The sequence below is a fragment of the Dendropsophus ebraccatus genome, chromosome 1, assembly GCF_027789765.1.
Source record: "Dendropsophus ebraccatus isolate aDenEbr1 chromosome 1, aDenEbr1.pat, whole genome shotgun sequence".
Taxonomy (NCBI): domain Eukaryota; kingdom Metazoa; phylum Chordata; class Amphibia; order Anura; family Hylidae; genus Dendropsophus; species Dendropsophus ebraccatus.
The window spans coordinates 83,137,414-83,161,692 of record NC_091454.1 but is presented as its reverse complement, the minus strand read 5'-3'; the positions used below and the strand labels follow the sequence as shown (position 1 = coordinate 83,161,692).

The 24,279-nt window shown below is 40.6% G+C and overlaps 1 protein-coding gene across 3 annotated transcripts in view; it reads left to right on the top strand.

Annotated features, from left to right (window-relative positions):
• CEP290 (centrosomal protein 290) overlaps nucleotides 1-24,279 on the top strand; it is a 175,895-nt gene that overhangs the window by 149,762 nt on the left and 1,854 nt on the right. For 2 of the 3 annotated variants that reach the window (XM_069974121.1, XM_069974113.1), the window contains exons 41-52: nucleotides 916-1,061; nucleotides 2,061-2,216; nucleotides 5,230-5,353; nucleotides 7,216-7,350; nucleotides 7,945-8,031; nucleotides 9,756-9,920; nucleotides 11,276-11,398; nucleotides 12,564-12,736; nucleotides 14,128-14,269; nucleotides 15,919-15,992; nucleotides 16,705-16,784; nucleotides 22,659-22,768. In XM_069974121.1, the coding sequence (XP_069830222.1) occupies nucleotides 916-1,061; nucleotides 2,061-2,216; nucleotides 5,230-5,353; nucleotides 7,216-7,350; nucleotides 7,945-8,031; nucleotides 9,756-9,920; nucleotides 11,276-11,398; nucleotides 12,564-12,736; nucleotides 14,128-14,269; nucleotides 15,919-15,992; nucleotides 16,705-16,784; nucleotides 22,659-22,768 (1,515 nt within the window). Of the gene's footprint in view, nucleotides 1-915; nucleotides 1,062-2,060; nucleotides 2,217-5,229; nucleotides 5,354-7,215; nucleotides 7,351-7,944; nucleotides 8,032-9,755; nucleotides 9,921-11,275; nucleotides 11,399-12,563; nucleotides 12,737-14,127; nucleotides 14,270-15,918; nucleotides 15,993-16,704; nucleotides 16,785-22,658; nucleotides 22,769-24,279 lie in introns of those variants that run through there. The other variant, XM_069974129.1, reaches the window with a different exon arrangement.

The window sequence follows — 24,279 nt, the reverse complement described above, 5'->3', positions numbered from 1 at the left end:
CCATTTACTTGCAGTCTCGCCTTGTAGGTAAACAGCTGCTGCTGTCTTGTAGCTGAGGTCCAATATCCAATCACGGGGTGTTTTTATTTATTTTTGCTATTCATTTATTTAATTGCTTATAACTAGAGTTGAGCAAACCTGGAGCATGCTCGAGTCGATCCGAGCCCGAACTTTCTGCATTTGATTAGCGGTGGCTGCTGAACTTGGATAAAGCCCTAAGGCTATGTGGAAAACATGGATATAGTCATTGGCTGCATCCACGTTCTCCAGACAACCTTAGGGCTTTATCCAAGTTCAGCAGCCCCCGCTAATCAAATGCCGATCGTTCGGGCTCGGATGGACTCGAACCCGGTTCGCTCATCTCTACTTATAACTTTTTTTTTTTTTCTCAATTAACTGTTTTTAGAAAGATAGATTCAACAAAGTCAATGCAGCACTCCAGATATCAATGTAGTGGTGCCAAGCGATAAGTACCAGCGACCAAAGTTACAGGGTAATATCCAATGGAGAAAACCGCAGCACGCAGGAAGATTCAAACAAACGTGTTTATTTCCCCAAATCGCGGTTTGGGGAAATAAACACGTTTGTTTGAACTTTATCTTCCTGCATGCTGCGGTTTCCTCCATTAGATAGATAGATATACTGTAGCGATTGTATATATTTTTTTTATATGGACATGCGCCGACTCTCTTCAAAAGAGTTTGCGCAAGCCCGGAACTTCCCAGGATGCAGAGTTATGGGGTGGGCTCCGATGATCCTTTTTCCGCCGCTCTGTCAATACACTGTGTATTACTAAGTGTCCCTGTATAATAATAGGGAAAGATAAGTTTAGGTGATAGGTTTTCTTTAAGAAGTGTTTAGCTACATGAACATTGCCTATGTAACTACAGGCTAATACTTCTTTTCTTGCTTTAGAGTTCCAAAGAAGAGATAATAAGGTGGGAAGAAGGTAAGAAGTGGCAAAGTAAATTAGAAGGAATGCGCATCAAGCTAAGAGATAAAGAGAAGGAAGTGGAGACGCTGACAAAACAGATGACAACACTCAAAGACTTATATTCCAAGTGCGTTCGGTACACAGGTTTATTGCACAGCATTTATAAAAGGTTATCGTTTTAGAATGATGTGAAATAGTATTAACCCCCCCTCCAGAGTTCTTGCTCTGCATATTTCACACGCTGAATGATGTCTATGTATACAAATTGCCTCCTTCCTTGCATTGGATCTGTGGTTTATCCATGAACTTCATTTACAGTAAATTGGGTCATGATACATATTTATTTACAATGCACAATTTCATTCAGCGCCCCAGACAAGAATATGGGACCTCAGCCATTGAGTGTGGGTGCCCTAACACCCACTTAGGTATGTCCTATGGAGCATATGATAGATTACGCATAATGATTCCTATTAAAGCTGCATGCACCTCAGAATCCAGTTATTTTCAAGCAATATAAAGCAGTTTAGCTCTGGCTGAACATATCCTGTTTGTTTATAAAGCTCATATTCCAAGCTATGTGCACCAGGGCAATGCAGCTGCTATACAATGGTTACTCTACAAACAATCCAGTCATGCATTACCTCCGTACTAATTCACTCTGTAACACTGTAGAGAATCTGTGCTTGGAGCAGGTCAGTATCATTCACACAGCATGTTTTATATCACAGTAAAGACTCCTTGGTTGCCAGAAATCAATGGCAGAGTTATGTCACTGTCAGAGAAAGTAGGGTAGGAAACCAAATAGACTAGAGAAAAGGGAGTAGGAAATAGAGACCAGGCTGCACAGGGGACACCCATGGGGATCTGAACTGGAATTGCTACAAACAGAAAGTAAGCAATACAGGAGTCAGTGCTTCTTAAACCTCTCCAGGTACATAATTTAAAAGGTCAGATGTCCTTTCAAAGGAAAATTCTGCAGTAACTACAGACCCTGAAATACTGTATATGTATTTTTTGCATCTAAATATACTGCTTCTAATATTTCTTCCCGGAGCTGTTATTGTTTTTCCAGTTATTTGTTTTATTCATTTTAGTGCTAACAAGTCTATTTATTCTATTATAGAACCGACCAGGAGAAAATAGTGTTACAAAAGAAACTGAAATCACGTGGTATAACTGTGGATCAAGTGGTGGGAATAAGAGCTGGGGAGTCTGAAAGAGAAATTGAAGAACTCCGGAAAAAGAATATTGGATTAGAGACTGAAATTTCTCACATGAAGTATGGGCTATTTTTATACAACTACATTTATGTTTAAATACAGTGGTTTTTTTTTAATCAGATCAAATTTTAAACTGTTAGGAAGTAGGTCTCATACCAATAAAAAAATTTGGATTTAACCATGCATCTTTACATTTACAAAGTTTTCACACTGTCAACGAGCAGCACCCCATGTTACCAAGCAATATGAGGGATGACACATCACAAGAATGCATGGGTCATTCTGTAACCGAGCAGGAAGAAATGGGAAAACTGAGTGAGACTGAGCACTGGGCTCCCTAACCAAGAATAAGGACTCAAATCAATAAGTGTGAGTGTAAGGGCCCTATTACACAGTGTGAGCTGCCCTGTAATTGAGCACCAATCTTGTAGATCAGCCATCATTTACAGAGCTCAATACACGTCTCAGTAATTGTGTAGGGAGGGCTGCACGAATGATCATTTTGTGTGGCCCTATCCTGCAATTAATAATTTTGGAGCCGGTCAAAACAACCTAATCAACTGACAAATGAGCAATTGCTCATTTGTCGGCCAATAGCTAGCACTATTACACAGGGTGATATCGGCCTTTTTGGCTGATAATCGCTTTGTGAAGTGGGGCCTTAAAGTGACACTGTCACCCCATTTGTATTATGACTTCTCTACACAGGTGTAATGGGTAAGTTTTGCAGTTTTCATACCTTATTTTATATCATACGTCATGGTGCTTGTTCCAGTAAAAAGTAATCTTTTATAATCTGCGGATTGTGCTACCTGGGCGGGGCTTTACGGCGGAGCGCCACTTAGCCTTGCCCACATTGTGACCATAGGTCCTGCCCCTTGGCGGCCATTGGTATGGGCCTAAACTGCTATGACATCAGAGGGGGGTCTATGGCACTGTTTTAAGTGTGGCGCTTCGATTGAGAAGCCCCGCCCAGGTGGCACAATCCGCAGATGATAAAAGATCACTTTTAACTGGAACAAGCACCATGACGTATGATATAAAATAAGGTTTGAAAACTGAAAAATTTACCCTTTACACCTGTGTAGAGAAGTCATAACGCAAAAAGGGGATGACAGTGTCACTTAAAGTATTATAATGACTCCCCCTTCACTATGCTATGTTTCAATCTACCCAGCAAACCCTGCTCTATAACCTTATGCTTGTAGATTGGACTTCGTATTTGTAATGACAGGTTTCCTTTAAAAAAAAATATATATATATATATATATATATATATGTATAGTAGGTGCGAAGGACTGAGTATTTGGAAGAATTTGTATGCTTCCAATATATAAATACATACATATATATATATATATGATATATATATAGCATACAAATTCTTCCAAATACTCAGTCCTTCGCACCTACTAGCCGCAAGTCCGCATCATTTACATGTTTGTAGGCTGCAGACTACACTACGAATGTGCATCTGTAGTGCTCCATGCTACACTGTGCACTACATTACCACTCACAGCAAAGCGATCCCTACCACATGGACGTGTGAATGGGGCCATTGAATAACATTGGTCCTATGTTCCGTCACAGGGGATTTGTGAATGTAACCTTACAATGTGTAACCCTAATCTTAAAAAGTTGTTTTGTACATAACACTAAAATGTTTTATTGCTAATCTTATATAGTAAGGAATAACAATTTTTGGAGTACAAAAGATAAGGAGAATAGAAGTCACCTTGAAATGATGTGCTCTGTGTGAAAGAGTTGGCATTGCTGCTTTGAGCTTTTATATATTCCTTGGTGATTTGTTAGATGTACATCTCACATTAGGCATACATTAGAATACATATTTTCCCTTTTAACAGTTGTACCCAGGAATATGGACAGCAATCCACCAGTCCTTCCAGTAACATTCATATGCTCTTCTTGGCCAGCTTAGAATCATTATACAGTCTGGGTAATTCAGACTGTCTCACAATTAGCAATATTAAAGTGTTTTTGTATTTTTATCTATTTTGCAAAAAATATATAAATAAATTGCATGTGTTTCTGTCAGAAAATGTGTAGGCCTTCCTACACATAAAGTCTAGTAGTCTTTTGACAAAATCAAGGTCATTGACCACATCTAGTAATACTGTATCTCTATCGCTTTGAGTGTATGGTCCTAGAATCATCGGATGATGCAGTTACTGGGCTATGACCACTGAGCACTAGATGTAACATCACTAAGGATATTGCATCACCTAAGCCATTGGGTCTCCAGAGCAGTGCCATGTGTGCAATATTTCAAGAAAAAAACACTGTAAGAACATTTTAATAGCATACTTATACACCATAATGTTCCTTAATCTAGCGTGTATATTTTCAATTATCTGAGATTGACATAAAGGTCGCAGGATTAAATGTGCTATTTTGTGACCCTTTTATAAAGTCACTGCACCCATTATACACAATGTAAAAAAATATTGGACCTTCTTTTTGTAATTGGTTTAAGAATAACAGCTCAAATGCATCGCTGGGATTAATCTGCCAGGTTAATGTGTAAAGAATCAAGGGTCTGGGAGACTCTCGAGATAATTAGAGATATTACACATGGATGCACAATGTAATAATTTGGTTGGGAAGGCCTAACCTCTGCGTGCAAGCAGGGAAATATATTAATGTTAACCTTGTAGCAAAAGGATGTGGAAAAGCACTGCACTTCCTTTGTCAGTTAAGCAGGATTACAGTTTTTTTTTCCACATAGAAGAAGGTTTTTAGACTATAAAATAATTTCATAATCAATTCCACTCTATGGGAGTATTAAAAGCAAAAACACATCTGGCCATGGAAAAACATAATTGCCAAAGTTTGAATATGTATTGAAAATGTATCAATTTATACTGTACATTGTAGGTGAAAATCTCCTTGGGTTTACTGTTTTGTCTATAAAGAATAAATGTGTTTTAGATTTAGGTTGTTTACTACTTCATATTGAAGGCTCCTCTGGGAAAAAAAACTTTCATTTTATTTATTGTTATATCCATTAACTTTTATAATATATATGATTTTCTTTTTAACTTATGTTTATAGAACAAAGCAGGCTTTACCTCGAGATTCTGTGGTGGATGAACTGCATTTAAAAAATCAATATCTGCAAGAAAAGATCCAAGTATTAGAACAGCAACTTTCAAGGGACAACCTGTCAAGGCCCTCTGTAAGTCTCTTGCTATACATATAACTTGCTGTTGATATCAGTGATGTGGTTTAGAAGTGTTTTGTTTATAGTTCTCAGTCTACCGTTGCTTAGCATATTGTTATACTTGGCCACCAGTCATTATTTGCTGAGCAAAAATAATACATGGAGGTCAAAATAAATGTGTTGCCTAATACATAATAACATTTATTATTGTTGTTTAGGCAGGAGCTTTATTAGTGAGATGTCCATAATATTAACTCCTTAACGTCCCATGACGTATATCATATGTCATGGCGCTGTTAGGGGAGTTCAGAGAGGGGCCGCGCCACAACTCCCCTCTGAACCGCCGTGATCCTGGCTTCTTTTTGCAGCCTGGGACCGCGGCTATTAGTGGCTGCGGGTGATCGCCGCGCCCGCTTATAGGAGCATTTAAATGCCCTGCAGTGCCTACCTGTGGTGGTCTAGTGGGGGGGATCCCCCCTCCGTTATGTGGCGGGATCCCCCATGATTGTCGGCAGAAAAAGTATCTAGTATCTACTACTAGTAGTATCTACTACTATTTCAGTAAAGTGAACTGCAGAACGAAAATATTTTACACAATGAAATGAAAACCATGCCTGTACATGACAACATGTATTCTTTATATATCACAATGTTACAGAAATGTATAATTGTAAATTTTTACATACAACCAAAGCCATACATCACACACTCACAGACCATTATGCTACTAAATTAACAATGACAGATGCCAAACATGTTAAAAACAAATGTCCTGTCATACACATCTTTCTTAATTTGTCTTTTCTTTGCATACACTATTGATATGTGTCATGCCTCAGAATGTAAAGGAAGATACAGAAAAGACTGCTTTCCTTTCCGGTGACACCAAAACGTGTAAAGCAGAAAATGCAGTGACTCCTAACACAAAGAGGAGCCTATTCAAAAGAACAAAGGGAAAAAAAACAATTGGATTGGGAGACAATTTTGACAGTGCTAAAGAGCACATGAAAATATCATCTTATGCAATGCAGAACGCAGAAACAAATGCTGAAGATCATGTGGATATCTCGAATCATTGCGTAGCTGTACATCATCCAGATAACGCCTCTGCCAGAGCAGAAAGTGAAACAGTTTCAGATCTGGGTGATGAATTTTATGTTTGCAGTAGAACAGAAAATGCAAAAAGTGCTAGAACCCCAGATACAACATCACCAGCCAGCAGAACACCTTCCCCAAGATCATGTGATGCATCACTGTCTGCCAGCGGGGCATGCTCTTCCAAACCAGGTGACACATCACTTCCTGTAAGCACAACAGCGACCCCAGGGCTGGGGGATGCATCAGGAATTGGAAGCACTCAAGCTATTGATGAACAGGAGTCTAATGTTGACACTGACTGTGAGAATACCCTTGACATGTCATCCATTAAACTTAGCAGGACAAATACAATTCAAGGAACTGTGGAAAGCCACCATTGCCCTGAAGTGCAGCTGATTAAAAAGGGACAGACAAGGGAGCAAGAGCTGACAGATATGAATTCTGTAATACACAATACCAAATATCCTGCTCCTTCAGATGATGGTCGGCATGTGGGTGGAATGGACCCACCTGAGAATGACTATGCTAAAAAAATGAATTTGGGTTCAGATGTGAATGCTCTTCTACAGGTGTGAGAGTTTTTCATAACCAAACCACAGTACATTACCCAATTTGTTTAAACCATAGGTGGATGTAGTTTACCCTTTAGCATTAAATAGGTCTCTGGCTCTGTTTATTTAGCTGTGTCCCAAACACATCCCAGTGTATTATGTAGATAGTTTTTAGTAGAGAAAATAATGTATTCTGCTACAAAAAAAAAACTTTTTTTTTCCTTCTAGACATCCGGTGTAGGATCAGAAGATCCATCCAGCAGAGAAATGGAACTACAGAAGGAGAATTTGAGACTATCTGCAGAAAATGTTGAGCTGCACTTTCAACTGGAACAGGCTAATAAAGACTTACCACGTTTAAAGGTACCATGGAAATCTGAGAATTCTCAATTAGGAGTAGTACAAGGGGTAGCATTTACAGAAGCTTTATTATTTTGACAGTTGTAGGTGCAAAACGGGGGGGGGGGGGGATCTCTACAGTGCTGCTGGTGGAGGGTCTTTATATTGATTGGGATTAGGCCCAGTGAAGCATACGTGGATTGCTATTAGTGTGGCGCTCTGTGGTACAGGGCATGACTTTCAAACTGCTGTACAAGTCAGACAAGTCCTAATTTCACCACCTGGCCGGCCTGTTAGGGGCCACAGGATCAGCCGGGTTGGTGATGTCTCACAGAAAGACATATAAATAGCCCAAATTTTAATACTATTTAATTTAAAGTAATAAATACATTTAAATGTATAAGTAAAAAATGTATAAATTTATCTTAGAAAAATTCAGGTCACAGCAAGACAAGCAAAAAGGCTGTGCATGCTCGCATCATCTTATTCCTTTTTAATAACACTTCTGTTTGCGAGTCTTATAGAGTTCTCTTGTGTTCAGGAACACAAGAATAGTAAAAACCTTGTTGCATGCAGTGCTTTTCTGATAACCGTATATGTTCATATTTTACTTTGTAGGATCAAATAGTTAATTTAAAGGAAATGTGTGATCTTCTCAAAAAAGATAAACTGGATGCAGAACGTAAACTTGGACATGTCAGAGGGGTGAGTGTCTTTGAAAAACTGTTGCCTGTTTTCCATGTTTACCATATTTTACTATTTTATTTCAATCTTGCTTGACCACAACAAACTATGACACTGTTGGCATTAAAAAAGAAAGGCATAAAAGTAAAAAAACAAGCTATACTTACATTACCCGAACCCCCACTTCTGCAGCGCCAACACTTCTGGTCTCTGTTCATTACTATTACTTCATGGTAACTGATGACCCAACGCTCCTGCAAACAATGCCAATTGCTGGCTACAGCAGTGTTCTGCCTCAGCCAGTTACTGGCTTGGTGGGCCAGTTCCTTTGAGGATGACACGTCATGAACTCCCAGGACATAGCGGCAATTAACAGAGTTTAGGAGCTTGTTGGCAGCAGGGACTCAGGAAAGGTGAGTAAACCTTTTCCCTTTCCCTTTTCCTTTTTCTTTTCTTTTCTTTCTTTCCCTAAGCCAGTTACTGTAATTTTTTTATGTCATGAAAACCCTTTTAAAAATGTGTAGACTAGTCTTTTAAATAATAGAATTATAAAGGTACCCATCCTCAAGGAGTACGTATTGGTTAAATATATTGGAAAGGTAATGAGTAGTTATGAGTAGTATGTGATGAGTGATGATCAGTTTATTTATGATAAAATAGATAACAATAGTATAAAAATAATAAATTGATATAGCTTACCACATACTGCCCATACTGAGTACAGGGGGATGATTTGTTACTAGGCAAGAAAGGGGAATGTTTTTTGAAAGAAGGGGCATAACTGAGCTGGGGACGTGGGAACACCTTCCTGGGCACTTCTAGCTCATTTGCATAAACATAAAACTGGCTAAATTGTGGCACTGGAGGTGTTAATGACTAAACTAAAAGCGATCCCTGAACCCTGTTCATATGAACTATCTGGCCTTGGGTGAATTTGGTATGCAAATCCATGCTGAGAACTGTGCTTTAAGTAGGTGGGCATAATAAAGCAGCTACTAAGTGTATACTAGGCCTTATTAGCAAAAGCTAATTATTTAGCTAAATCAAATAGAAGTTAATGCATGACACTATTTTGTTGACTTTACACCAAAACTTGACTTACACTGTACAAAACATCCAATAGGTGGGAAAGATAATTCTCAATAACAACTTTAATCATTTATGAATGTTACAGCTATAGAGAGAAGCCGTAGAGTCTCACTAGCCTCCCAGGCTGTTGTATTGATGCATCTGCCACCAACTTGCACAGTAAGCGTACTCTGCAACTTTTTACATCAATACACTTCTCATCAGTGTCACAAAAAAGGACATTTCCCATAAGAATTATCTTCTTTCATTCATACAATATCTATTGTATTTTACAGCGTAAGTCAGTGGGTTATACAAAAATCATTGAGGCATAACCACGGGGCTGCAAAATTCTAAGTGTTACTGTCATTTAAAAAAAAAAAAAAAAACTTTTGGCATGTCATACGAAGACCCCCAAAAAATCTCATTATGGCTGGGAGAATTATGCGGTGGTGCACCTGGCTCCCTGCTGAATCTGTCTTATTACATTACATTCTAGGTGCCATCATCTCAACAGGGAAAAAGTCAAGGCTGCCAGTCCTACTTTGTCGTTCCCTCTTTTTGTTGGGAAAAATATGCATTGTACATGTATGTAATAGTGTTTATATCGCCATCTGTGCATATTATGTAAAATTAACCATCTACTAATCTTTTTATGTGTTTCAATGAATACATAGTCAGGAAGAAGTGGAAAGACCATTCCAGAACTGGAGAAGACTATAGGATTGATGAAACGAGTGGTTGAAAGAGTTCAGAGAGAAAATGAGGAACTGAAGAAGGCCCCTGGAGTACTGACAAATGAGAAGCTATCTAACCTGGAAATGGAAAATGAAAAACTTAAGGTATCCCATTGTGTTTTTGAAGGGCTTTGTTGTCTGAAACTTTTACTGCCAATAATGGTCTCATTTTCTGCACCATGATCTGTTGATTTTATTGGTACCATTCTTTGACAGGGCTTTTTGACCACTTTTTACATTTTATCTGGGATGGGGGTTTTTCTGGGTTTACCGTGCGGGATCAATAAAATTCGATTTTAATAGTTCAGACATTTTCACATGCATTGCATGCATTTTCCAGAATCTATTCTTTTTTTCCCCTGCAAAATATGAGGGGGGGGGTTGACTCAAATTATTTCCTCCCCAAATAAAGAGTTAACTTTAATGTTTTTTTTTATTTGTTACACTTTTTTAAGTCCCATCAATGGACTTTTCTAAGCAATCTTTTGGTTACACAGATCATATTGATTTGTAAAATCAGCGCTCTACTATTAGTAGCATAGGAGCAACAGTGCCCTTTAGAACACATTGCAGGGGTGCTGGTCAAAATTGCTGATTTGGGTGATTAGCAGTGGGTGTTTGCTGCAGATAGCAGTTGACAACCGCTGTGTATGGGTCCTATTACACGGAAACATTATTGTTCAAAAATCAATAAGCAATAATCTTTCCATGTGTATGCAGGCAACCATCCAATGACTAACAAAAATTTGTGTTTGTGTGTCGTTTATCCCATCTTTTGAGCTGACCATAAAATCGTTGTTAATCGTTTGCAAATCTTATGTTGTATATACATGTTGTTGTTGTATATACATCATTCATTATTACGATTGTTTGCATACTTATAATTTTCTTATAAGAATGATTTGTAATAACAATCATAGCTAACAACTATTATTCTGTGTCTGTAAGATAATCAGAGAAAATAATTGTCTTGTCTAATAGAACCCTATGGAGTAGGCTTCCACTGGCTGTCAATTTATGTGGAGCATTTAGGAAGGTGTGAGTGTAAATTGCTATTGAACTAAATGGGAATGGAGCTTCAGTAATCCACACCAACTACAAAGTAGACAGCACAGGGCTTCTGGCAAGCTTTATTGTGTATAAAGTGCTGATCAGACATTGGGTGCCTATCCTATGACTAGGCCATTAATGGTATAAACCTTGAGTAACCTTGTGTAAAATGTTCCTTTTCTTCTTTTATTTTCTATAAATGACATTGTCCTCAGTATACTGCAAGGTACACTACCAACATGTCTTCCTTCACGATCATTTCTTTTTATCATTTTATGTCAGGTGCATTCATTGTGACCTAAATCTATGCATTATTCCTCTAAAGCTAATGTTTAATGCTACATTAATAAAAGTCTCTGTGTTGTGCGAGATCACTTCTTCATAGTCATTTTTCTTTATTGCCCACCTAGTCAGAACTTGAAAAGCTACAGCTGCATGTGGGTGGACAGCTTAGTATGAGATATGAAGCAAAGACAAAAGGCATGGAGAAAGTAATTGCTGAAAATGAGAGACTTCGGAAAGAACTCAAAACGGTAAGAAAAGAATATCCATGATCTGCGTCATTTTTAAGCTCCAGTCATCATATATGATTAAACCATTTAGACAATTTACGGTGTAAACATTGTTTCACAAGATCACGTCAGCTAACTGTGCAGAAGCCGATTCAATGTAATTACTGGAATATTATATACTTCCACATTTACTTCTACATTGTGAGGAGTATTGCTACTTCACCTGTTTCTGAAGAGAAAATCATCTTTTTCTCAGTTGAGCTATTTGTGAGTCTCATCTACCAGAGAACATTTAAAGGGTGTTGTCTCATGAATCATTTCATACTAAAAGTTCTAAAATTAGATAAAGGTTGGTGGATGGTTAAACAATCCTTGAACTAATGATTAGCTGAACGATTGTTTTGCTGTCACAGCCGTACATATTTAAAGATGGGCATAAACTTTTAATAATTTTCAGAGGAGGATTGTTCAGCTCATGATTATCTCTCTCAGCTTCCTCATATGCAAACTTTTGGCAGTCGAACATTAATGTATTTCCTATGGGAATAATGTCCTGATCTTTCTTCTATCACCCAAAGATTTCCAACTAGGTTGACTTCTTTTTAAATGATAATAGTCAGTCATAATATAATTGTTTATTGTTAAAGTATACCTGTCATTAGAAAAAAACAGCCTAACAGTGGTATTAGTACAGACTAATACCACTTGGCCATTCCCTTGCTGCCATGGAAATCATCAGATCACAGCAGTTATTGCATGGTGAAGGTGGCAAAGGAAGCTCCCTCCCCCTAACAAGCAGGTGCTCCCTGTAAAGGGTTAAATTGCTGGGAACTGACTCCTCCCCATTCCTAGCAGTTGCAGCAGGGCTCCTGCTTCTTTTTTGATAGAGAAATGTGACAAAGGGTAATTCTGTTATGGCCCTGGCCCATCAAAACTGTAAGGGGGTTAAATATATTACAGTATACCACAGGTAGTTACTACTACCTAGACGGAAATTTAGAGATGAGAAAATTTACATTACAAACAAAGCTGATCGCTTTATTTGCTAGACAGTTGGCTTCTATGCTGACTGCCTTTGATCTCTGTGCTACTCCCTGGCGCTTCATCCCGGGTGCCTGGATCTCTACTGAAATTGTTAAGCTAGTATTGCTTATTTATGGTTATGTTGCATCTTGGACACATGCAGGAAACTGAAACATCAGAAAAATTAAGAATTGCAAAAAGGAATTTAGAGGTGGTCAATGAAAGACTCTCATCAAACCTAGAAGAAACCAGAAGTAAACTGAGCCTTGCTGAAAGCAGAGGACCACAGCTAGAAGGAGCAGAGGCCAAAGCCTGGAAGTCTGTAGTTGTAAGCAAGTATGTGACAGTGTGTTGTCAATTTCTTTTGCCTAAAATCATTTTAAATAAAGATGTTTTTTTTGTTTTTTTTTAAATAGTAAGTGATGCGCCAAATCACTACACAGTGAAAATCTCTGCAATGTTTTAATAAGTTGATTTTCAAATCCTCACAGTCCTCAAAAGGAAGCTAAAAAAAACCTATACAGGTCTAACACCACCACACACTTAATAGTTTTCTGTTGCTCCTCATCTCCCCCAGCCTCCTTCTACACATGCATTTTTGGTTATAAAAGCTTGTTTTAGTGTGGAAGTGACAATGTACTTACAGATACATCTTCTGCCAGAACAAAGGATGAGATTTGTTGAAATCCAGTGTGCTCCGTCTCTGACATCTGCAATCCAGGAACAATCTGTAAAACTGTATACATAATACAGCAGCATAACCTAAAGTAGTTCACCCCTCTCTTAAAATTAGAGCATGTTCCTAGGCCCCTTTGATCCTGAGAATAAAGGGAGTGTCACGCTAGCTAGTGCTGTGTTCCCTTTATATTTTGGTGTATAGGTTATTAGCCTCTATGTAACACATGAAGATTTCATTTACTTTCAGCAGGTCCTAAAAATGTTTGTGAAGTAGAAAGTATATAAGTAAGTCACACAACTTTTAATTCTACGGTGATTAAAGTGTTGTCTCACTATCATGTCAGTCCTTCTCTACATACCCTATTAGGACATACAGACATAACAGGTGGAGGTACTCTTGTCTGTATAATACATGGTCAGATATTCACCAACAATTAGCCACTTTCTATGGAAGTGTCTCTGTGAGACAACCCTTTTAAGATTTATTGAAATAAACCCTTCTTTATCATGCTATAATAACTGTTCTCTTATAAAGTTATTGCAAGCTCACCTTAGCTATAGGAGCACGCTCAAAAAAAGTAGGGTTCTGTAAGAGATGTGCTTTAATGCATTCATTCCTCAATGTTCATGTGAACCAAATACAAAGGAAAAATAAAAACATTGTGTAAGCATTGTGCCTAATACGCTGCAGCCTATATTACAGCATTGAAACGGTTGCACAACATTTTCTATAGGAATGGCTTCTATGGCTATACCCAGCAGTGAATACAGACCTGTTGCAATTAATAGCCGTCAAAGGTGAGAGACGTTATAAAAGAGATAGAGAGAAGTCTCCAATGAAGCTCCCCGTACATAATGGCCATATTTCCATACATTCTTCACAAGAGATTAAATGCTTCTCAGCACCCGTGCAGAGTTTGATTAAAGTATTGAGTATTACACACAAACCTTCTATTTCTTCAGTTTAATGTTTTTTTTCCTACTTTGTTATGTCATTGACACTTTTTTAACAAAATAACCAGATAAAAGGGTCCTTTTTAACTTGTCAGGATGTATGAAACAAAGATGAAGGAGATGGAAGCAGAGCTTATAAAGAAAAACGACAGCATTGTTGATCTGAAAAGGCTATTGAAAGAAGCAACCGAGCGTGAACGAAAAACCGAACAAACAATTCAGCACCTAGAAGATGAAGTAAGTAACTGTGAATCCTGTTAAAATGAAGAAAACAGTCCTTGTGTCATTGGACTCTCTTCTATGTTACTAGGAACATATAGAAATACAATATTCTGAAGGAAAGTGCCCTTTATCTATCCTCAGCTGGGTACATTACATATCAGGTTTTGGACCAACAGATAACCTTATATGGCATTAAAGTGGTATTCCAGCCGGGACCTCCATTTTTTGGCAGTGCCCAGAGAGGGGATGGGTAAAGCAATTACATCCACTTACCTCAACAGCTTCTGTGCTGCCGCCTACATAACGCTGCTCTAGTCCCAAGTTGTGCGACCACTTCCTGGTCTTGAAACATGACATTGTAGGCCAACTCAGCCATTCAGTGGCTGTAGCAGTGTCCTGACTCTGCCGCTGAGTGGGCTTGCAGCATTACCTCTCAGAACCAGTAACAGCCACACTTGGGGACAGGGGGACCAGGAAGCAGCCACCTGGGGACAAGAGCAGCAGAATGCAGGCAGCAGCACTGGAGCCAGGGAGGTAAGTGGATGTAATTGTTTCTCTGAACTGTGACCCTGTGTCTGGCAGCAACACACACTTTTTTTATGACGATCAGAGTTTAGATGGAACGATATATCGTACGGAAAAATAGTTTTGCGATTGCTTAAGCCTATCTCGCACATAGGTTAAATCAGTGAACGACTATTTACACGGAACGTTCTGCAAATTTTTTGCGAAAGACGATTTAAGAACATGTTGTAAGATCAAAATGAACGATTTCTCGCTTGTCGTTTTATCGTTTGCTGCGTTTACACGTATGATTATCGTTCGAATCTGATCATTATCGTGCAAATCGATAATCGTTCCGTGTAACCTCAGCATAAGTGGAGACCAAATGCCAGTACTTCCTGGAGAGTGCAGTTGAATTAAGCATGCATGGCGTTAGATTCAGCATATTTTAGAGAGATGCATGCCTCATAATAAATCTTTCACTCATAAATCTGCCCGCTACAAACTGGTGTACATTTCTGCTATAATTTAAGCCTATTACTGGTGTCAATTAATGCGCCAGGCTGTGAAGGCATTCATACAGTAGTAAAACCCCCAAAATGTATAATTATCAGACCCATCAAACTAATCAATTTATATTTTTTGGGATTGTATTTCTCTTCCTGGAAGATTATTAATGCACACAAAGATTGTAATGATGTGTTTGCGCAGAGAGATTTATCCTACAGATTTTTTAAGCCAAAGCCAGGACTATAAACAGAGAACAGGTCATAAAGGAAAGACTGAGATTTCTCCTCTTAGATCCATTCTGGCTTTGGCTTCAAAAATCTGTTAGATAAATCTATCTGTGTAAACACACCATTACACTCATAGCATTGCATCAAATGAGTGAAGAAAACATGTGGAGGGAACAGAGGCATGGTATTTTTTTAAATACCATCTCCTACAGAAGCTTAGCATATGGTATAAGTATGACTCTCAGTGGTGTAGTGCTTATCAATACAAACGCCATCACAAACAAGCTTTATGTGAACAAGAAATACTTTTTTTTTTTATTTTTAGTCTCTTATTTTTTAGGGGTATTTTTGTGGCGGTTTTCTATCTGTGCTAATTATTTTCAACTAATTAAATTTTAATCTCCAACATTTTTCTTGACCAAGATTGACATTCTAAAGCATTTCCCGGAAGATGCCAAGAGCGACAAAGGCCTTGCTAGAGAGTTTCAGATACTCCGGTAAGTATACCAGAAGAAAAACTAGCAGGTTAAAAAAACAGGGAGGGCAGGGGGTGATGGGAATATAATAATCAAGTTCTACTTACTGTTCCCGTGCCACCTTCAGTCTCCTGTATCTCACAGTCCTGTTAAGCCAATCAGTGACTGAGGCAGTACACTTCTGTACACACTGGTGAGCTGGTACTTCCTGTGGTGTTGTGACAATACAGGAACATGGAAGATACAAGAGACCAGCAGGTGACCATGAGCAGTGGTGCAAGGCGCTTCGTTTGATCTGCGCTCCACTCATCAAGCCACCGGCCTTTCAGCGCTGCTCCGCTCCCTGACAATCCTCCGAGGATGTCAAGAAAAGCTGTATCCAATCCTGGGAAACTTCTCCCAGTTTCCCTGGATTGGATCCATCTGTTCTCCGGCACCCGGGGTGGAACTGCAGGGAGCAGAGCAGCGCTGAAAGGCCAGCGGCTTGATGAGCGGAGCGCAGATCAAACAAAGTGCTTTGCATCTTTTAGATGAGTCATTGTGTCTGAGAAAAAGCTGGTGATGAAGGGGTTAAGATTTTTACACTGTTCTTTCCAAGAGTGTTGTTCTGTCTATTGAAAGTTTCTTTCCTACACACAGTACATAGATCAATATGTTGTATTACACTTAATATTGATTTACTCAATTGCATGTGGCTTCATTGTGTAAAATATCAATATGGTATGCGTTTCAGGTTGACCAATAATCGCTTAGAAAATGAAAAGGCGGAGCTGGCTCACCAGCTAGAAATGTATCAAAACTCTACTAGGTTTGGTATGTATTATCAGTATATTGTCCCTTTTAAATTTGTGTCCACCTTACTTGATAGATGTAATGAATCATTTTTAAAACATAAAACACTCACACCCAACGATTGCCCTGTTTTTTCCTGACGTTTTCTCATTTTAGTGTAAATTAACAATAGCATTTTTATCTTTTGCATATACCCAGAAATGCCAGAAAAAAAGTCATCAATATGCATATAAACCTATTGGGGGAGATTTATCAAACGTGGTGTAAAGGGAAAGTGGCTCAGTTGCCCCTAGCAACCAATCAGATTCCACCTTTAATTTTCCAAAGATTCTGTGAGGAATGAGAACTGGAATCTGATTGGTTGCCAGGGGCAACTGAGCCAGTTTCACTTTACACCATGTTTGATAAATCTCCCCCAATGTTTTTACTAGGGATGAGCGAACCGAACCGTAACGAACCAGATTCGTTACGAACTTTGCAAAAAGTTCGGTTCGTCACCGAACCGAACTTTGATTTTATTTGTTATTGTTATTTTAACCAGATTCGTTATGAACTTTCTCAAAGACATCTTTAAAAAGTGATGCAAACACCTCTGGAATGCATCTGGGAATCTGGTTATGAAAATAGGGGGAACCCTACTCGTTTTTTTTTTTTTTTTTAACCCCTTAGCGACCCATGACGTATCTGATACGTCATGGTGCCACGGGGGGTGTTCAGAGCGGGGTCCTGCCGGGACCCTGCTCTGAACGGCGCTGATCCCGGCTGACATGTGCAGCCGGGCAGTGCCTTTGTTAGCCGGCGCGGGTCCCGTTGCCGCGCCGGCTAATTAAGCACTTCAATGCAGCTGTCAAACCTGACAGCTGCATTGAAGTGCTTTATGCACACTATCCCTGGTGTCTAGTGGGTCGGATCTCCCCTCCGTGATGCGATCGCGGGGGGGAGATCCGTTCTTCAGCCCGTGCCGGGCCTTAGCGTCGGAATGACGCTGATCCCGGCTCGTCAATAGATTGCTATGGCCTGCAGCAGGCCATAGCAATCTATGACCAATCTAATCGATCTTTGCTGTGTATATACACAGCATTGATCTCTATGAGAGATCAGTGCTATGTATATACAAGCCCCCCAGGGGGGCTTCTAGTCCATGTAAAAAAAAAAAGTAAAAAAGTGTTTTTATTAATAAAAAATCCCCTCCCCTAATAAAAGTCCAAATCACCCCCCTTTTCCCATTTTATAAATATAAATGAATAAATAAACAAATAAATAAACATATTTAGTATCGCCGCACACGTAATCGCCCAAACTATTAATTAATCACATTCCTGATCTCACACGGTAAACGGCGTCAGCGCAAAAAAATCCCAAAATGCAAAATTGCGCATTTTTGGTCGCATCAAATCCAGAAAAAATGCAATAAAAAGTGATCAAAAAGTCGTATATGCGCAATCAAGGTACCGATAGAAAGAACACATCATGGCGCAAAAACTGACACCTCACACAGCCCCATAGACCAAAAGATAAAAGCGCTATAAGCCTGGGAATGGAGCGGTTTTAAGGAACGTGTATTTGTTAACAATGTTTTGATTTTTTTAAAAGCCATCAGATACAATAAAAGTTATACATGTTATATATCGTTGTAATCGTAACGACTTGAGGAACATGCATAACAAGTCAGTTTTACCATAGGGCGAACGGCGTAAATGCAAAACTTCCCGAAATCAAAACAAATTCGTTTTTGTTTTCAATTTGACAGCGCAAATTATTTTTTTCCGGTTTCGCAGCATATTTTATGGAAAAATAATGCCGGTCATTGCAAAGTACAATTGGTTTCGCAAAAAATAAGCGCTCATATAAGTCTCTCGGTGAAAAAATGCAAGCGCTATGGACTTTTAAACATAAAATGGAAAAAGCAAAAGCGCAAAAACGAAAATTGGCTTTGACCTTAAGGGGTTAAATAAATAATTTTTTTTAAAAAAAGGCGTAGGGTTCCCTCTATTTTCAGAACCAGCCGGGTTAAAAACCAAGCGACAGCTGCCTGGTAACACCAGGGTGGGAAGAGCCATTGGTTTAGGCCCTCCCCAGCCTAAATATTACCAGCCTGCTGCCGCCTCAGTCCAGGAGCGCCAATTTTGACGCTCCGGGATCACTGGCACCCGGCTCTTCCCAGTACCCCTGGTGGCAGGGCCGGCGTCAGCACGTGGCGTACTCGGGCAAGTGCCGGGGCCCACAGCCTCTCAAGGGGCCCCCCGGCACTTGCCCGAGCAATGAGCCACTGGATATAGCCAGCAATGGGGCCCGCCGCATCCCCCGTACTCACTGTCGTGCCGACAGTGAGTACGGGGGATGCGGCGGGCCGCGTTGCTGGCGACATCCGGGGGGTGTGGCGTTGCTGGGCGGATGCGACGTCCTCAATGACGTCCTGGGCTGGGCCTTCCTCCGCAGCGCTTCAGGACGTGATCCCCTCAGCAGGCGCAGAGCGATGACGTCATCGCGCCTGCTAGCGGATCCGTCCCTGCTAGCAGAAGGGAGAAGCCAGGAAGAAGAGGACCGTCCCTTGGATTAGGTGAGTATGATTTTTTGTTTTGTGTTAAGGCAGAGCAGGGGGCATCTACTATGGGGCAGGGGCCATCTACTATGGGACAGGGTAGGGGTCATCTACTATGGGACAGGGTAGGGGTCATCTACTATGGGACAGGGCAGGGGTCATCTACTATGGGATAGGGCAGGGGTCATTTACTATGGGACAGGGCAGGGGAAATCTACTATGGGACAGGGTAGGGGTCATCTACTATGGGACAGGGCAGGGGTCATTTACTATGGGACAGGGCAGGGGTCATCTACTATGGGACAGGGTAGGGGTCATCTACTATGGGACAGGGTAGGGGACATCTACTATGGGACAGGGTAGGGGTCATTTACTATGGGGCAGAGCAGGGGGCATTACTATGGGGACAGAGGGCATTATTACTATATGGGGGCACAGCATGGGGACACAAACCTTCTTACTTTACTGCACATGACACCAAGCAGCGGAGTTACTAATGTATAGGAGCCTATGGGCGGGGAAAAGGGAAGGAAGTTGCTGGAAATGTGCGGAGCCTAAGATGTTTGTCTCACAGGTTCTGAAGAGAAGAATTGTAGCTGGAAGAAATCATCATGGTGGTCTGGGCCGGATGGCGAGGAAACAGAGAGCGATCGCATCAGATCAAAGAAGACGTCACCTGTGAGTTACCGAATTATGTTTGTTGTTTTTTTTGTTATTTTGTCAAACTTTATTTGGTAGGTGTGCCCCGAGGTGAAAAAGGTAATCAGCAGTGTAGTATATACTTTTTATCCTTCTGTATGAGTGTGTATATATCTCTCCATTCTGTGTAGGTATACAGCAGTGTATTATATACTTATTATCCTCCTACTGTATGAGTGTGTGTATATATGTGCTCGAGAGATAGATATATACACACTCAAACAGGAGGGGGGGTAATAAGTATATAACACAGCTGATCCACTACACAGAATCAAGAGCTAGAGACCCTCTAACAATGATGCCATATAATTTGCTATTCAAAGGGGCCCGCCGAGGCTCTCTCGACCAAGGGCCCACAAAAACCTGGAGCCGGCCCTGCCTGGTGGCATTGGGTACTGGGGTAATAATGGGGGGGTTAGTGTTAGCCATTTTATACCGGCTAACACTAGGCCCCGACTTAGTAATGGATTCCGTCTATTAGACGGTTTCCACTGCTAAGTCTATAAAGTAAAGAAATAAAGATAAGACACAAGTGAATTTTTTTTTTTATTCAAACAGGAGCACAACACCTATCATTGTAAGCGGTGTTGTGCACCTTACAGTATGCAGCATTTTTACAGATCGCTGCTTACAGCGTGGCACCCAAGGGGTTAAGGGAGGATTCATCGCATCCCCCTTAACCCTTTGGGTGCCATACTGAACAATCTGGCCCCCAGGGAGTTAAGTAAGGGTCCCTACTTAACCCCTTGGGGGCCAGACTGATGTCAGACTGCACCCATACCAGCAAGGAAGGGGTTAAGTGACCCCCCTTCCTTGCTGGGGGGGGGGTTACTCACGCTCCCAGGTCTTCTATCTTCTTCGCCGGAGTCGGCACACTGAGCTCAGTGTGTCAGCTCCGGCTCGGGTAAATTCACACGGGCGGATCCGCAGCGGATACCGCCCCTGTGAATTCCAATGTAATTACATACTGGCAGCGGTATTGTCATCCCTCTGCCAGTATGTAATTCCCGGCCCCATTAACCCCCCCGGGATAATACATTACCGGCAGCGCGATCCGTCCGCATCTGAGGCTCCCGGCTCCCGCGCAGCCAATCAGTGCACGGCCCCGCTGCAGTCACTGATTGGCTGCGCGGGAGTCGGGAGCCTCAGATTCGGCCAATTTTGACGCTCCGGGATCACTGGCACCCGGCTCTTCCCAGTACCCCTGGTGGCATTGGGTACTGGGGTAATAATGGGGGGTTAGTGTTAGCCATTTTATACCGGCTAACACTAGGCCCCAACTTAGTAATGGATTCCGTCTATTAGACGGCTTCCACTACTAAGTCTATAAAGTAAAGAAATAAAGACAAGACACAAGTGAAAATTTTTTTTTATTCAAATAAAAAGACACCCACACCCCTCATTGACCATTTCATTTAAAAAAAAAAAAATCCAAACAACCGCTGGTCATCAACGTAGTCCACCGAATCCGACGTAATCCACTGGATACCGATATCTGAAAAACAAAAAGGGAGAAACACACAAACAGGAGCACAACACCCATCATTGTGAGCGGTGTTGTGCACCTTACAGTATGCAGCATCTTTACAGATCACTGCTTACAGTCTGGCCCCCAAGGGGTTAAGGGAGGATGCATTGCATCCCCCTTAACCCCTTGGGGGCCAGACTGATGTCAGACAGGTACTGGGGAGAGCTTTATACTCACCATCCGATGTCTCCATGTGTCCTCTTCGCTGGTCCGCAGCACAATGAACTCACTGTGCTGCGGACCCGCTAATTATATGTGCGCTCAGCCGATCAGCTGAGCGCACATATGATTCAAAATGTTTCTTTTAATAATGCTATTGTGATAACATAATTAGAAGAAACATTTGATGTTTTAATTAAAGTAAAGTATTGATTATTACAGTTTGCTCTATTACCGGGTATATGAATTAACGGCTTAATAGAGCTTCCTGTAATAATTAATATTTAATTATGTAATAAAATTAATTTCGTTGTTCAATAATTTAATTTAAAGGAATCCATACTTGTGCAATTAAATATACTGTAAAAAAAAAAATATATATATATATACACATTTATTTATATATATATATATTTATATTTATTTTAACAGTATATTTAATTGCACAATGATGGAATCATTTTAATTAAATTATTGAACAACGAAAGTGACTTTATTACAACAAAAATATGTTCTATTAATTAAATATATTAACCATTAGGGGAGTCAACTCGGCATTATTGCCGATTTGCCGGCTATTTTTTTTATTTTTTTTTTTTTACTATTTTTGCACTTTGATTTTTTCCACTTTTTTCATTGTAATAGCAACTGCAACTACACAAAACTATACCCTATCACACTCCCACTATTGTAGCTGCAATTATTTAGCCGTTATTGCAAGGTTCCTTTTTGGTTCGGTTCGTCAGAACCCGAACTTCAGGAAAGTTCGGGGGATTGAACCGAACTTTTCAAAAGTTCGCTCATCCCTAGTTTTTACCCCTATTTTAGAAGTCAATGGGGGGTGCCAATGTTTCTGTGGAAAAAACATATGCAGGCTAGATTCTAGACCTAAATTACGGTTTCAGATAAATTTACTCATAGAATTAGAAATAATATACAAATCATTGTACATTGTTATTTGTCTTAGGGTCTGATGAGGTTCTTGAAAAAGACAGAAAATACAACAAGTTGATGGAAGAAGTAGTAGACCTTCAAACATATGTTAAAACTTCTGATCTAGAGAAAGTACACTTGAAGGTAATGTTCTTGTGAAGTTTACTTAAGTGTCTTTCAAATTCCATTTTACCATTTTATTTCTTTACATTTTTTGTACACTAAATTATTGCTATTTCCAGATCATTCACGTTTTATCATTTAGAGGACAAGTGCCATGAAAAACTTTTTCCCAGTAATTGAAGCACATTACAAAGTTATATAACTCTGTAATGTGCTTCAATCACCTATCTGCCTCCCTCCCTGTCTTTCCCCCCCCCCCCGACCCCCCACCAGGAAGTGTCCTGACTCACACAGACCTGATTACTGTGGTCACCGTCACCAGGCAGCTCCTTCTTGTGAGGATGAGTCATCAGCAGGAGGGCTGCTCTAGGTCCTGTTACACCAGCCTCCCCCTCCCCCTCCTTGTCAGGTGACTCTGCTTGCTCAGCTTATCTTCTCTAGTGAGTCCACGGCAGCAGGAGAGAGGGTATGAGGGGAGGGGGGAGCTGCCTATGTGCCGGAGTAAGTCGGAGGGAAGATAAGAAAGTGAGATGTGATAAGTGATGGCTTGCAGTTGTTCAGCCAATGGGAGCTGAGTAAGCCTGTCACCTGACAAGGCAGGGGAGGGGGGAGGCTGGTGTAACAGGAGAAAGAGCTGAGAGAAGAGCTTGGTGACGGTGACGATAGTAATCAGGTCTGTGTGAGTCAGGACACTTCCTGGTGGGGGGTGGAGGGGGGAAAAGGCAGGGAAGGGAGGCAGATAGGGGATTGAAGCATATTACAGAGTTATATAACTTTGTAATGTGCTTCAATTACTGGGAAAAAGTTTTTCATGGCACTTGTCCTTTAAGTGCCACCCCATCTCCCCAATTAGCTCTTATGGCTTTTGTGTTAACCTGCAGGAAATATCCTCTAAGCCCACAGCAAACCATCAACATCCCCTGCCACAGGGGTATCAGTGGGCTTTACACAAGTCACCCCCTTGCTGTGTAAAACCATGTAGGTGCTGCAGTCAGCCTTTTAATGGAATCTGCATGGTAAAACCACCATGGGACTGGGACTCTGATCGCAGCTGTATGTTATAGTTAACATCTTCTGTAGATGTTTTGGGCACAGCTTGTGCAGTGTGGCTAAGGGCTTATAGGAGCAGGCAGTCCAAATGGCTTGCAGCCTATAATAAAAATATCTTATTTGTTAAAGGGGTTGGCCACTTTATAGTAAAATAGGTCAATACAAAGTATTAGTAAGTGTACTCACTGTATATACTGACAGCAGCTCCCTCTGTACCTCACAGAGCTAAAATCAGACTCCCCTTCACCAGGCTGGGGTGCCCTGCTGTTTTGTTTTAGCGCACAAAATGGCTGACATGGAGGAGCATGTGACCAGGTCCTGTCCACTGTGTCCTCCATAGACATACAGGCTGTGTGGTGGACACTGGGGGGCGGAGCCTGGTCACATGCTCCTCCCTGTCAGCAATCTTATGGACCAAAACACCACAGAGCAGGGCAGCCCAGCCTGGAGGAGGGGAGTCCGATATTAGCTCTATGAGGTAC